Source organism: Lupinus angustifolius, chromosome LG05 (genome assembly GCF_001865875.1).
Source record: "Lupinus angustifolius cultivar Tanjil chromosome LG05, LupAngTanjil_v1.0, whole genome shotgun sequence".
NCBI classification, from domain to species: Eukaryota; Viridiplantae; Streptophyta; class Magnoliopsida; order Fabales; family Fabaceae; genus Lupinus; species Lupinus angustifolius.
In genome coordinates, this window is record NC_032013.1 from 19,097,015 (window position 1) to 19,112,422 (window position 15,408).

A 15,408-nucleotide genomic window follows, 5' to 3' on the forward strand; every position below is an offset into this window, starting at 1 on the left:
ATTAATTGTTTTGCAGTTTAACTTTTTGAAGAAGTCCATGGCGCTTTGTTCCCTGTTACTAGTTGCAAGCTATCATATTGTACAAAAATGATAATGTTTCCTTCTACTATGGACAAATTAGTCAATATTGAATTAGGAATGAATTGAGAAAAAAAAGTAGCTTATAGAAAAGATATTAAAATTGTATCTTTACTGATTTGGATACATATTTGTGAAAGACATAAGTTCATATATGGAGAATAGATCAAACAAAAATTAATCTAATTTTTATAAGTAGAGACCAACAAGAAAAATAAAACGATTAAGAATAATTTAGATATTAAGATTATATCATTCAACATGATTTATGATATAACATTATGACATTGTTCGATCTATATAATCAATCTCACCTAATTGGAGGAAGATTTGACTATGGTTATAAAAAATATATATATATGCAGATAAGGCAACAAATTAAATATTTTTGGATGATCATATGACACAGCATCAACAAATCTAGCCTATAATAATATCCTCCAATTCCTTCAATTTTCAAAGAGAAAAGAATAGTGTGTGTGCATGCACTAAAGAATCTGAAAGCAAATGGCAAAAAAAGCACTATTGATAGGATGCAACTACCCAGGAACAAAGGCTGAGCTAAAAGGATGCATCAATGATGTGTGGAGAATGCATAATTGCCTCATCAATCGATACAATTTCTCAGAAGAAGACATCACAATCCTCATTGATACTGACCACTCTTACACCCAACCCACCGGGAAGAACATTCGATTGGCGCTGTCTAGGTTGATTCGATTCGCGAAGCCGGACGATGTTTTGTTCGTGCATTACAGCGGACATGGCACGCGCCTTCCGGCTGAGACGGGGGAGGATGACACCGGCTATGATGAATGCATTGTGCCAACTGATATGAATCTCATCACTGGTTAACTCTTAAACATTAATTCTCTTATTCATGATTTTGCCCTATATTTCTTTCTTCTTCTTCTTAGTAATTGTTTATAGAGAGTTTAATATCTATCCACCACTGCCAACATAAAATTGAAGTTTTTTACACGGCTATCATCTAATCATGTAAACTATTTTCTTTGTATTAGTCGATGATAAATAACATAAGAATAAAAGATGATATGTTGATAATCTATTTTTTTTATATTGTTTTACATGTATACTGCTTTTCTCTTATGTGATATTTACCCCAAAGTTGACATTTTTTCGTTTAAAATAATGAAAAAAATCTTCAATTTTTTGTCACATATGTGGTTTGCTATCTCAGTTTTGAAAAATGTTTACGTATGGCATATTCATTCTTTACTCTATGCACTGAAAAAAGATTCTTTGATAAAATTCATGACAGATAAATTTGTAATTTAAGTGTGTATTCATATGATGATCTTTTGAAAGAAAAAAATTAACCTCTCTATCATGTAAGCTAGTTTATCCACTTTTAAGAGCTGATTTATATTAATTACAAACAGTCAAATTTACAGTTTAAAAAGTTGAATTTTGGACATTGTAAACAATCTGTGTAAGAAATTTCTCATACAATTCTGAATTTAGAATAGTAGTTAGGTAAAAATCATTACAAAATCACCCTCCTCAACAAATCAATCATCAATATATTAAATTTAAAACAGTTTTGTAGAGTGTTTCTAGGGACTTTTTAAATTGTTTATTTGTTAATTTATTATTATTTTTATCTCTTCACTACAGTGATTGTGAACTAATTTTTTTAATTGATCAACGAATTGCCTTCAAAAAATATTTTATCAAACAAGTTATAAATCTAAATCTAAATTAAGGCCAAATTATTTTCATATAATAAGATATTTATCCTTTGAATTTTTATTTAAAAAGTGGCTCTAACTTATTTTATATATATCTATAAAACGAGATTGTCCCCTGCATTATAGATCTTGTCTTGAATTGATAATTATATTGAGAAAATACATTTTGTCTACTAAAAATTAAAAAAAGAATTGAGAATATACATTTGATGATTTGATATGCAAGCATGAGATTCGGAAGCCAAGTTATGAAGAAACTGTTGATATCTTTGAACAAACAAATAAAAGACATGTTCATATATTGTGGATATATAATTATATTTAAGTAAGAAAAACTTGTAGTTTATTTGAAACGGTTCAAATTTTGGACTCTTAACTACGATGTTTAATGCTGTCTTTATTCTCTAGTACTTGTGATCTCTATTAGCAACTAAAATTTGTTCTTCCTTCTCATCAATACACACACAGATCTCTTATAATTAATTGTGATAAAATAAGCAACAAGATGAAGTCTTAATCTAGAGATTCACTATATAGATATATGAAATAATGTCGCAATGTTTTATCTGATCTATTTATTCAAATGTGAAATTCATATTGGATGAAAGTATATCTTCTATCCTAAAAAGTGTGTCATTCTATATGCCACTATTTTTAAATACATTTTTTTTACCGATCACAAGCAAGCATATGGAGTGATACACTTTTTAGGGTATCAGATGTGTACCACATTCAATAGAGAATATATGTGGAAGAGTTTATAAATGGAAAACACACTGAAATCATTTCTTTAAGATTTTGGTTGATGGAATGATATTACTTATGACTCTTTAATCTTCTCTTGCCCCATTTCTAGTAACAATGGGAGTTCCCGGTTGTCCTGAGGTCCAACATGTTCATTGATCTGTGTGAAAAATTGATAGGTTATGAGAAAGTAGTATAATATAATATGCTGTATGCTCCATGGGCATGATTCTTTAACACTGTATTACAATTTTGTCTGCAAACAGATGATGATTTCAGGGCATTTATCAACAAGGTTCCTAGGGGATGTAAGATCACATTGGTATCAGATTCTTGTCACAGTGGTGGCTTGATTCAAGCTGCTAAGGAACAAATAGGAGAGAGCACAAGGGAACTAACCCAAAACTCAGGCACAGGCTATGAATCCAGAACTTTTATTCATAGATCAATGGAAGATGCTGTTGTTGAAGAAAGACATGTTTCAGTTCCTCATCAATTCCATGGCTATGTTAAGAATCGTTCTCTTTCTCTTCAAACTCTTGTTGACATACTCAAGCAAAAAACTGGAGACGATGATATAGAAGTTGGGAAACTTAGGCCAACACTTTTCAATTTCTTTGGGGATGATGCTAGCCCTAAAGTAAAACATGTCATGAAGTTTATATTGAACAAACTTGAAGAACATGCAGATGGTGAAAGTGGAGAACACAGTGGGATTTTAGGGTTAGTGGGAAATCTTGCCCAAGAATTTCTCAAACATAAACTGGAAGAAAGTGATGAGGATGAGACCCATATTAGAAGGAAGCAAGAGGTGCATGATGGATCAAGTAAGGGTAGAGTTGTTGATCATGGAATCCTTTTAAGTGGTTGCCAAACAAATCAAACTTCTGCAGATGCAAGTCCTTTTGGAAATTCTGACTATGCTTATGGAGCTTTTAGCAATGCCATACAAGCTATAATTGAGGAGACTGATGGTGAAGTTACAAACTGGGAGCTTGTTGTGAAGGCTAGGAAGAAACTTAAGAGGGAAGGGTTCTCACAGAAACCTGGACTCTATTGTAGTGACCAATATGCTGATACTCCTTTTGTGTGCTGATCTGATAGACACATAAGTTTTCTGTTTGGTGTGCTAATAATTTCTTGTCTTGCAAAGAATTATATTTGAGAGGGTTAGTTTGGTGCAACGATAATGTTGTTGCTTAGTGGCAATGATGTTATAGGTTAGTATCTCCACTTGTGAGATAAAACTATATACATCTATCATCCTCATACTTCACTAAGTAGGAGCCTCATGCACTATATGCTACTTTTTTCTAACAGTTGAATTTGAACTCAGAATTGTTTACTTAATCTAGAAATTTGATGATAATGTATGATGGTATGGTATGAGATAAAAATAGTTCATGCAGAAGTAGATGGGATAAAATAACCAATTAAGGTGTTGCATTGTCATGATCACCTTAAGTTACATAACAACAACATCGACTTTTTTATGCCAGAAATGGAAGATGTCTCTACTACAGAATCTGGTGTGGAGGTCCAGTAAATACTTTTTCTGGTAGCTGCATAATGAGAAATCTTAGAGACGTAAATGTGCTTATGCAACTTGAAAAAACAAGTGAAAAGCTATTTGCTTATTTGGTAAAATTGATCTTCTAATATAAGTTACACTCTCTGAGGGGATTATTCACTATCATAGTCCGTAAATGTTTCTCCAACCGAGCCACCTTCATCCAGTCCACTATCAACAGCTGGCTGATATATATCCGACTCCAAATAGTAAGATTATTACTTAGTGAGTAGTAACCTCATCCGTTCAAATCTTAAAAATAATATTTTCATTTGTGGTATAAGATAGCATATATTTACCATCCTCAAACCTACTAAGTAGGAAGCATTGTGGATTGAACCCCTTTTATATATATATTGGTAAAAGTGTATGTATGATAAAAAATTAGAAAATTAATAATATTTTTTCATCCAAGAAATAACACATTACTTTATTCATAGTTGAATAAACATACATAATAATAAATAAGTGAGTATGGGATAAGCCACATCATATTTATCTTTACTCAGTCCTAAATATTCAAGTAAGTCTAAGTTTTGAAGCCCCTAGAACTCGCCTTTCTATTCATTCATTATAGCCAAACTGGTGCAACACATTAATTTCTGTACTGAAGAACTTGGCTTTCTATTCTTTATAATTCATCCATATCTCTTCCATTTTCTTTTGTTTTACTTTTCACCTAATTTACTATTACTTTGGTGTAGGTCGAGGAACAAACCCAGCGTATAGAAATTTGAAAATGTGATATCATGGATAAGGACCAGTTATTTATTACACATTATAAAATATACTGTTGGATAATTAGTTCTCCCACAATTAATCATGGACTAACCTGAACTATGAACATATCCTCTTAACCGTTCTCTTCATTTTGGGGGTAAATTTCCCTCATCTGCTAGTAATTAATTTTTCAAATACAATTTAATTCAATATTTAAATATACGGATAAATTGTTAAGGTATCACAACTATAATGAAGAAAAATTGGAGTCTAATAAGTTTTTTATTTTATGTTTTTATTACGTATCTCATCACTGGTATTTTATGTGATTTATATTAGAATGAGGTACTTTTAGGCTCATAAAATCTAATAGATTTGTAAAATTAAATATAAAACCAATGGAAGATTGTGAGAAAATTTGGGTCATACATTCAATGTTTATGTGTTAGAGCCTATATTTTTTATTAGTTAAATTAAAGTGATGAAATTTAAGTAAAGATTATTATTGTAGATGTTATCATGATAATTATTAGCTAGATATCAAATATCTTATTTTTATTTTTAGGATGGACAAAATTAAAATAGAGGTGAATCTCATTAAGCCAGAAGGACATTTTCCTTTGCTACTAGAGACTGAAACAAGGAGTTTTGCAATGCTCAAGGAACCATAAGATTTTGCTGAGAGCCCAACCTTGCACAACCAGACAGATTCAGAAGATTTGTGCACTACCTACTAAGAAGTGAGCACAAGGGTTGTAGGAATTTTGGAATATACTGCAGGCTGGTTGTGCTATGCTGCTTGTAGATTCCTCTAGTTAAGTTCATAAGCATAACAAACCTTTTTTCTCTTTGTTTTGTCTTAGAATTCAGCGAGGGAGAGAAATTAGGAATGAAGGATTTCATTCTCATTAAATTTTGAATTGCTCATTACAGAATAAACACAACTTACTATATATAGCAAGTGGTTAAATAACTTCCCTAACAGCTTGCTATTAAAGGAAAGGAAATGAAACTAATGCTTAAACCAGAACAGAAATAAGGGGAGTTGCCAAACAACCCCAAACCACATTCAACCATGGAAATCAACATCCCCCCTCAAGTTGGGTGGTGGATGGAACACAAACCCAACTTGGAAACAAAAGAATGAAACGAAGCAGGGGGCAATGGTTTGGTGAAAGCATCAGCTAGCTGATCAGAAGAGGCAATAGGAAGAAGATGAATGAGGCCCTGCTGAATTTTCTCACGCACCACATGACAATCCACTTCAATGTGCTTGGATCGTTCATGAAAGACAGGATTATGAGCCAGGTAGATTGCAGACCTGTTATCACAGTAAATGGAGGCAGGATTCAACAAGGGAACGCACAAATCTGTGAACAAGTAATTAAGCCATTGCACCTCACAAGCTAGACTTCCTAAAGCCCTGTATTCAGCCTCGGAGGAAGACCTACTGACTGTGTTTTGCTTCTTGGATTTCCAGGAAATGAGGGAAGAACCAAGGAAGATACAAAAACCTGTAATGGACTTCCTAGTATCCAAACAACAAGCCCAGTCTGAATAAGAGAAACTAGCAAGCTTGAGGGCAGAGGAAGAGGAGAAGAAAAGACCCTGAGCAGGAGAAGACTTCAAGTAATGAAGCACTCGAAGAGCAGCCTTATAGTGCACATCCATGGGTTTACACATAAAGAGGCTAAGTTGCTGAACTGCATAGGCTATGTCAGGCCTTGAAATGGTGAGATAAAGTAATCTCCCTACCAGTCTTCTAAAGCAAAGAACATCAGAAAAAGGTTCACCTTGTGCAAGCTGTAATTTGACTGAGGGATCAAAAGGGACCTTGGCAGGCTTGGCTGCTAAGGAACCAGAATCCTCAAGAAGAGCCAATGCATATTTCCTCTGATTCAAATGAATGCCATCCTGTGTTCTAGCAATTTCCAGACCAAGAAAGAACCTGAGTGAGCCTAGATCCTTGATTTTGAAAGTCTGGTCCAGAAATTGCTTAACTAACTGGATTTCAGCAAGGGTATCACCAGTTAGAACCATGTCATCCACATACACTAAAATGGCAGTGAAAGAAGTGGATGTAGACTTAGTGAACAATGCCTGATCTGCTTGTGAGTGAGAGTACCCTATGGAAATCAAGGCAGAGGACAAAGTGGTATGCCACTCTCTGCTGGCTTGTTTCAAACCATAGAGTGACTTGTGTAATTTGCATACCTGATGAGGATAGGCAAGAGAAAGACCAGGAGGAGGTGTCATATAAACCTCTTCATGCAAATCCCATGGAGGAAAGCATTGTTCACATCAAGCTGCTCCAAAAACCAAGACTTAATAGCAGCCAAGGCCAAGACAGTCCTAACAGTGGTGATTTTCACCACTGGAGAGAAGGTATCAAAGAAATCCACACCTTCCAACTGAGTATACCCTTTTGCTACTAACCGTGCTTTGTACCTCTCAAGGGTCCCATCAGCATGGACTTTAGTTTTATATACCCATTTGCACTCAATGGGAAACTTATCAGGAGGAAGAGGAACTAAGGACCAAGTGTTGTTCTGACTCAAGGCTTGTAATTCAGTGTCCATAGCTTCTCTCCAATGAGCTAGCTTAGCAGCTTGCTTATAAGTTGTAGGATCAGGAGCACTAGAGATTGTGAGACAGAACCTCTTGTACTCAGGGCAGCATCTGGAGTAGTCCAATACAGAGGACAAAGGATAGAGGATTTTAGAGGAATGAGCATCAGTACCAGTAGTGTGAGCAAGACTGCAATGATAGTCTTGTAAGTGAGAAGGAAGTCTTCTCTGTCTAGTGGAGTGTCGAGGAAGAAAGTCAGAAGTAGGAGATGTTTGTGACTCAGGAAAAATGTTGGACTCAACCAAAGGAGTTGTGTGAGACTCAGGAGATGTGTTTGACTCAACCAAAGGAGTTGTGTATGACTCAGGAGATGACATGATAGTGGACTCAAGAGGAATATGACTAGAAACCATAGGTATAGAAGAAGAAGACTCATGAGTAGGACTTGGAGGATCAACTGAATTATGGGACAAAGGGAAGAAACTCTCATAGAATATGACATCCCTGGACAGAAATATGTCATGAGAAGACAAATCATACATAAGAAAGCCCTTGGTACCATCCTTGTAGCCTAAAAACATGCATTTTCTAGCCCTTGGATCAAGCTTACCCCTCCCTGCAGCAAGGGTACTAGCATAGGCTAAACAGCCAAAAACCTTCAACGATTCTAAAGTAGGTAATGACCCATGAAGTAACTGATATGGACTGGAATTCTGCAACAAGGGGCTAGGCAACCTGTTAATAATATGGACAACATGCTGAATAGCAAAGTTCCAAAGAGTGGAAGGTAAATTGGCTTGAAAGAAAATGGCTCTAGCAACATTAAGGATGTGTTGATGCTTCCTCTCAACCACACCATTTTGTTGTGGTGTAGCAACACAAGACCTTTGATGCATGATCCCCTTGGATGAGAAAAATTCATGCATCAGAAACTCAACTCCATTATCACTCCTAAGAGTTTGCAACTTGGTTTTAAACTGATTTTCAACAAGATTGATAAAATTGACAATGTGCTGCCTAGTTTCACTTTTGGATTTCATCAAGATTACCCAAGTAAAGCGTGTAAAGTCATCAACCAATGTCAGGAAATAATTGTGACCAAAGGTAGAAGTAATGGAATAAGACCCCCATATATCAGCATGCAACAACTGAAATTATCAAGATTACCCAAGTAAAACGTGTAAAGTCATCAACCAATGTCAGGAAATAATTGTGACCAAAGGCAGAAGTAATGGAATAGGGACCCCATATATCAGCATGCAACAGTTGGAAAATTTTATTAGAATGAGTATTGCTATTACAAAATGGTAATCTTCTTTGCCTAGAAGTATGACAAACATCACAAGGTGCATGACTTGTATTACAAACAGGAATAAAAGGAAAAGAACTAGACATGGTCTTCATTAAGGATGATGGAGCATGACCAAGTCTAAGATGCCAGAGAGTGAACTCATTGAGCCCAGAAGAAGAGTGAGAGACAGAGACAGAGGAGGACTTGGACAGAAGATTGATGACAAACAGGCCTTGTTTTAAACTAGATGTACCAATCACCTTCTTGGTAATATTCTGCACAATGGTACATGAGTTGAGATGAAAAGTTAGATGACAATGAAGAGACTGAATCAACTTATGGACAGACACTAGATTGACATGGAAATTAGGAACATATAAGACATTGAACAGGACAAGAGAATCAGACAAAATAACTGTGCCACAAACAGAAGTACTGACTTTACTCCCATTAGGTAATGTGATCATAACGGGTGAAATACTCCTTTGATCACTAAAATGATGCAAGTTATAAGTGATGTGATCAGTAGCTCCAGTGTCTAATAACTAATCCACACATTTATTACCTGATGTAGGGGGCAATGTAATGGCATTAGTGGCCATCATACCATCAGAAATTGCAGAATTGACCTTGTCACCATCATTCTTGTTCCTTTCAAGCAAATCCAGGATAGATTTCATTTGATCATCAGTGAAACCCTGACTCTTGATGTTCTGAATTGCATTACCATCACCTACAGCATTCTGATAATATCCATCATGTCTATGCTCAACCTCTATAGGAAAACTATCAGCAACATTAGCTGATCTTCCTGATCTGGTGTAGTGATAACCAGGTGGATAGCCATGCTTTAAGAAACATGTGTCCACTGTATGGTTGGTTCTCTCACAATAAGTACAGAACCTAGAATTATTTCCTCTGCCTTCACCATTGTAAGGCATCCTACCTCTTCCTCTATTTCCTCTGAAACTGCTATTGCCTCTTCCTCTGTTCACATTAGAATTCCTGGACTGAGAATTCCCTTGAGAATTGAGTGTCAAAGCCTTTAAATCAGAGAGAATTGAAACATTGAACTGTCTCTCTTGTTGTGTCAACATTGAAAACACCTTGCTAATATTAGGAAGAGGATCTAAAAGCATGATTTGAGACCTAACTTGTGAATATTGATCATTCAAGCCTTTAAGGAATCTAATCACATAATCTTGTTCCCTATGCTTCTTAACTAGATCAATTTGGCCACAAGTACAAGGAGTTGCACATTTGCAATGACCTATGTCTCTATAATTCTCAATTTCTTCCCACAGAATCTTCAATTGAGTAAAATAATCAGAAATTGATTGATTACCTTGAGTCATTCTATAGAACTCTTCTTGAAGATCAGCTATACGAAAGATATCTCCCTGTGAATACCTATCATGAAGATCCTTCCAAGCATCAGCTGCTTCATCAATCCAAAGGATGGATTTCACAATTGTTTCATCAACTGAATGTTGTAACCAGGATAACACCATTGTGTTACAACGAATCCATTGTTCATAGAGAGGATGCAGCATTGGCGGTTGGATCAAGGAATGAATTTCAGTTTATTTTTGGATTGGAGAGCTAATTTCATAGCTCTCGACCAGGAGTGATAGTTTTTGCCATTGAGAGGAGGAGAAACGAGAGTTAATGCAAGATTCTCGTTAGAATGAAGAAAATAAGGATTAGAGGGATTCGCAATGTAATCTTCGAAGCTCTGATTCGCCATTGTTCAGATGAGAAACTGATTCAGAGAAATTGATTCAATTAGAGAAGAAGGAATCTGCACCAGCAGAAGGAAAATGAGGAAGAAGAAGAAATCGCAATGTTGAGAGAAGAAACAAGGAAGAAGAAGACGAATCAGAGCAAATTTTGCTCTGATACCATCTTAGAATTCAGTGAGGGAGAGAAATTAGGAATGAAGGATTTCATTTTCATTGAATTTTGAATTGCTCATTACAGAATAAACACAACTTACTATATATAGCAAGTGGTTAAATAACTTCCCTAACAGCTTGCTATTAAAGGAAAGGAAATGAAACTAATGCTTAAACCAGAACAGAAATAAGGGGAGTTGCCAAACAACCCCAAACCACATTCAACCATGGAAATCAACATTTTGCTTGCTTTGGTTTCTCATGTAACCCAAAAAAACACGCAAATGCAATATAAAACTTAAAACTCACTCTTGTTTTTTTTGCATTTGGTTCTTCAGTCTCTGGATTAAGCTAAGAATACCATTTACACAAAGCTAGTAAGACAAAATAAAGCAGAAAGAATCTGATCCCCTATATACTTTGATCAATTTTCCTTATCACATTCTAGGAACCATAGTGCACTTTCTTTTTGTTTCATTTTACATCACATGTATATAATTTTGTAATGAATGTAACATCATATAAACATCTCTTCAACATTTAAGGAACCTAGTAGAAAAAGATGCTATGGGCAACCTCTTAGTTAAAAGTAAAAGGAGTAACCATCAAACTTCCACAGATGGTAAAGGAAGAGATGGAAGAATCACCTCCACCATAAGCACTAGTAATGTGTCATCTCTTTTCCCATCACCGCCACCTCGGCCGCCGCCGCAACTACCACAACCACAAGCACAATATTTCTCTAAGAAACCAAGTTTTGGGACAAATAATTTAGGACAAAGTTCAGCAGTTATAAACAAGAAGCAACATGTTAAGAAGTATACTTTGATTCCTGATAACTTCACAACGACCCTTGAACAGGTTTGCTTCTTTGCTCCATTTCAGTAATAGATTAAGAATGTGTATGAGTTTATGTCTTAAACCTTCATGGTACTTGTTCATTCTCTTTGAATTTTCTTTACAAATTACAATTATTGACATAATGTACATTTTAATGGAAACTCTACACAACCCGCTTAAACTTTACTGCCTCTATGCATGAATGAATTTTACCGACAATTAAAGTTTAAGGGATAATTAAATAGATAAAAATAGGTCATAGTACTTATTTACATAAAAAAAACATTAAGTTTATGGAAAATTTAGATCCACATTCAACAAGCACTAAAACCAAAATATCGACATGAAGGAAAATATAGTTGCAATATATAGTTCTGGCCTTTTGGGATTCTACAAAAGCATTTTGCAGTTGTAATTAGGGCTGCTATCTTCCACAATTAACTTAATGTTTAAATATTGAACACAAAAGCTCAGAAGCCAAAAAAAATGATGCACAAATTTTGCTGCTTTCATAATATACATCAACCTCATTTGATTTAAGAAAGCATCTGACACTAAAAGTAATCACCAGTAATTTTTCTATATGTATCAGTGACCAGATTTTTCTTTTCTGGTAACTACTGTAATACATTTTTATATTGATTTATAGCAAAAAAATAAAAAAGCAAATATTGTCAGGGTCACCATTCTTCAATAAGTTAAACCTTTGGAAATTGGAACTCATGTTCTTTGGTTGATTTTGTTAATGAATAATAAACTTTGATATCATATCAGTCTTCAAATATTCTTTTAGGTTTTTTGCAATGTGCTATCATTAGTGTATACTATGGTTATTCATAATGGTAGTTTTATTTAAAAGAGAACAGAAATGTATTCTTCTATATTGAATTGTAAGCTACTTGACATTGGCAATGTGCAATTGATTTCAGGAATTTCTCAGCAACCTTTTTATTTGAACAGGTTACAACAGCCTTGAGAAATGAAGGTTTAGAATCATCCAATCTCATCTTTGGAATTGATTTCACCAAGAGCAATGAATGGTCTGGTAAGTAGTAGTACATGGTCAAAATTTAAGAAGGGATTTCATGGTACATATAATTGTCACCGTTATAGGATTACTTAAAGACATGATTGAGAGGTGAAGCTGGCAAAATATGGTTTCTTGTTTGACATTAAAATGTGAGCAACATTATACGGACAACCAGTATTTTAAATTGCAGTTGCTATTAGAATCATAGTTGCAGTTAGTGTAATTGCAGACATTCGATGCAAATTGCTGTCATTGCGATATGAATTATTTTATGATTAAAAATATTTCTGAATTTGATGTGACCCAATTGCCGTCTGATGCAGTTGCGTTACGACCCGATACGGCTATATCATTGCGATTCGATTTCACACGCAAGTATGGTGTGATGCAGTTACTGCAATCACCACAACCGTAATATTGTGGCCGTACACATGATAGGTTCTGCAATTTAAATCATTATGGACAATTATCAACACAACTTTTGTGACAACTTTAGGCTTTATAAAACACAATACCGGTATTCCTTGGTGTAAAATCAAAAGTTGTCCCGATGTTGTAGTTGTAGGTTGTAGAAAAAACATTTCTTTTTGAATTGAAATGATTTCCATCTGACTCTTTACCTATGAAGCCAATGCATACATCTTTTTATTGAAGGCAGAGTCTCATTCGATAAGAGAAGCCTACATGCTATTGGAGATACACCTAACCCTTATGAGAAGGCCATCTCTATTATTGGCAAAACTTTGGCTCCCTTTGATGATGACAACTTGATTCCATGCTTTGGCTTTGGTGATGGTAAGGCCTAATTCTTAAAAGCAGAACATGTATAAAAGAAATTTATAGTTTTCCCAACATAACATGTGGTTCAACTTTTATCATTATCCAGTTACAACTCATGATCAAGAAGTGTTTAGTTTTCACAGTGATCATTCACCTTGTCATGGTTTTGAGGAAGTTCTAGCTTGCTACCAAAAAATAGTTCCATACTTGAAACTTTCAGGTCATTGCCATCCTAACTTTTTATTTAGTGTTCCGAGTGATTCAAATTGCATACCGCATCACGTGATGTGGCCCTAATATTGCCATTATGGTGACCGCCACAATTGTGATATGATACCGAATCATAATAATGATATAGCTGCTTCAGGCCACAACACAACCGCATTTGGGCTGCATGCCAAATCAAATTCAGAAATACATTTTTTGATAAAAAATAATTTACGCCGCAATCCACATCACAACGGCCGCAACGGTCATGACCGCAACCGCAATTTAGAACATTTAGTGTTTCTCTTATTGCAATCAGTTAGTTCAATAGGCTCTAACTGCATTTTTTGATTAAGACTCAGTGGCTGAAAGAATAATGCCATTTTTTGCTTGAAGGGCCTACTTCTTATGCTCCAGTGATTGAGGCTGCAATAGACATAGTTGATAAAAATCATGGCCAATTCCATGTGCTGGTTATCATTGCAGATGGTCAGGTATATCTATTATATTTCATACTTAATTACCTGTTTGTTTGTGTAATTGTGTGTGTTTCTTAAATCATGATTGTAAATATTGGTTTGATTTGAAGGTTACGAGAAGTGTTAACATTAGAGATGGAGAAATCAGTCCTCAAGAAGAGAAGACATACAAAGCAATTGTTGATGCAAGGTAAATATAGCTAATTGGTATTTAAAAAATGCTAAATGGTAAGAATCTGTTTCTGTAAAAAGAACTCAAACATGCTAAATACTGAATTTTGTTGCATCTTGTTTACTTTTTTGACACATTATTTCTATTGCTAGTGCATATCCCCTTGCTATTGTTCTGGTTGGAGTTGGTGATGGACCTTGGCAAGACATGAAAAAGTTTGATGACAAGATACAGGCACGTGATTTCGACAACTTTCAGGTAGAACAAAAGTAGCTGAAAATTTTGAATGGCATAAGCCTGTTTTGCATTGTTTTCCATCACATTGAAGCATATATATATATTTCCTCTTTATGCAGTTTGTTAACTTTACTGGCATCATATCTAAAAATATTAGCCCCTCTGAGAAAGAAACAGCTTTTGCTCTGGCTGCTCTTATGGAGATACCCTTCCAATATAAAGCAACTGTTGAATTTGAAATGCTTGGGTATGATCCTTATATATTAATTGTTATTAGCAATGTTTTAAATTTCTATTTCAGTTGTGGTTATGATTATTGTGATTATTGTCATTGCGACTGTCATTGCAGTGTGAATTATTTTATGATTAGAAAATGTTTTTAAATTCAATATAGTCTAAAAAAGATTTTCGAGTTCGATACCATACGATACAACTATATCATTATGATTTGGTTGCAGTGTTATATTATGGCCGCATAATATATTCCTTAAATTAAATAACTTGTTAGCAAATTGGGAAACCATTTCAGTTTTCATTATGAGAAAATGAATTCATTTTTTTTTTGCAAATCTGAAAATATTGTCAGGAAAATGTTTTTGATAGTATTTTAGAAATGAAAATTATAGTAATGAAAATAGAAGTGGAGAAGTTTTGGAGCTACACAACTTAGAATGATTTGCTTCTTATTTTTGATGCTTCACAAATAAAAGGTGAGTGCTTATTTATAGGCTTTCTACAACACTTATGAATTTCTTGATGGTTTCATAAGTATCTAGTATACATTTTTCTCAAGATTTTTAGATACTTCTTTAATTATAATACTAAATGTCTGTAATAGAATATACTAGAAGCTTAGGATAATTCTAGATATTATGATACAATCATCACTACTTGTTTCTACACAAGTGTGGAAGCTTCTAGAAAGTGTGCATCAATATTTTATCACTCCTCCTTGATGCACATTTTTGTAACTCCTAGCATCGATCGTAGTTGCTCGAACTTTGGCCTTGGTAATGCCTTAGTGAATATGTCAGCAATTTGATCTTCGGTCTTGCAATACTCGAGTTTTATTTCTTTATTCTCAC

General features: G+C 34.7%; 2 protein-coding genes across 3 annotated transcripts in view; both read left to right on the forward strand.

Moving 5' to 3' along the window:
* LOC109347199 (metacaspase-5-like) lies at nucleotides 552–3,736 on the forward strand. Its single transcript, XM_019586910.1, has 2 exons — nucleotides 552–928; nucleotides 2,801–3,736. Exons 1-2 carry the CDS (start codon nucleotides 586–588, stop codon nucleotides 3,628–3,630), a joined length of 1,173 nt encoding a protein of 390 aa, XP_019442455.1. The 5' UTR covers nucleotides 552–585; the 3' UTR covers nucleotides 3,631–3,736.
* Nucleotides 11,082–15,408, forward strand: part of LOC109347976 (E3 ubiquitin-protein ligase RGLG2-like) — a 9,882-nt gene continuing 5,555 nt past the window's right edge. The window contains exons 1-8 of one of the 2 annotated variants that reach the window (XM_019588138.1): nucleotides 11,082–11,439; nucleotides 12,379–12,463; nucleotides 13,103–13,243; nucleotides 13,335–13,448; nucleotides 13,832–13,929; nucleotides 14,025–14,104; nucleotides 14,239–14,344; nucleotides 14,443–14,570. In XM_019588138.1, the coding sequence (XP_019443683.1) occupies nucleotides 11,146–11,439; nucleotides 12,379–12,463; nucleotides 13,103–13,243; nucleotides 13,335–13,448; nucleotides 13,832–13,929; nucleotides 14,025–14,104; nucleotides 14,239–14,344; nucleotides 14,443–14,570 (1,046 nt within the window). In that variant the 5' untranslated portion in view covers nucleotides 11,082–11,145. Of the gene's footprint in view, nucleotides 11,440–12,378; nucleotides 12,464–13,102; nucleotides 13,244–13,334; nucleotides 13,449–13,831; nucleotides 13,930–14,024; nucleotides 14,105–14,238; nucleotides 14,345–14,442; nucleotides 14,576–15,408 lie in introns of both variants that reach the window. The other variant, XM_019588139.1, reaches the window with a different exon arrangement.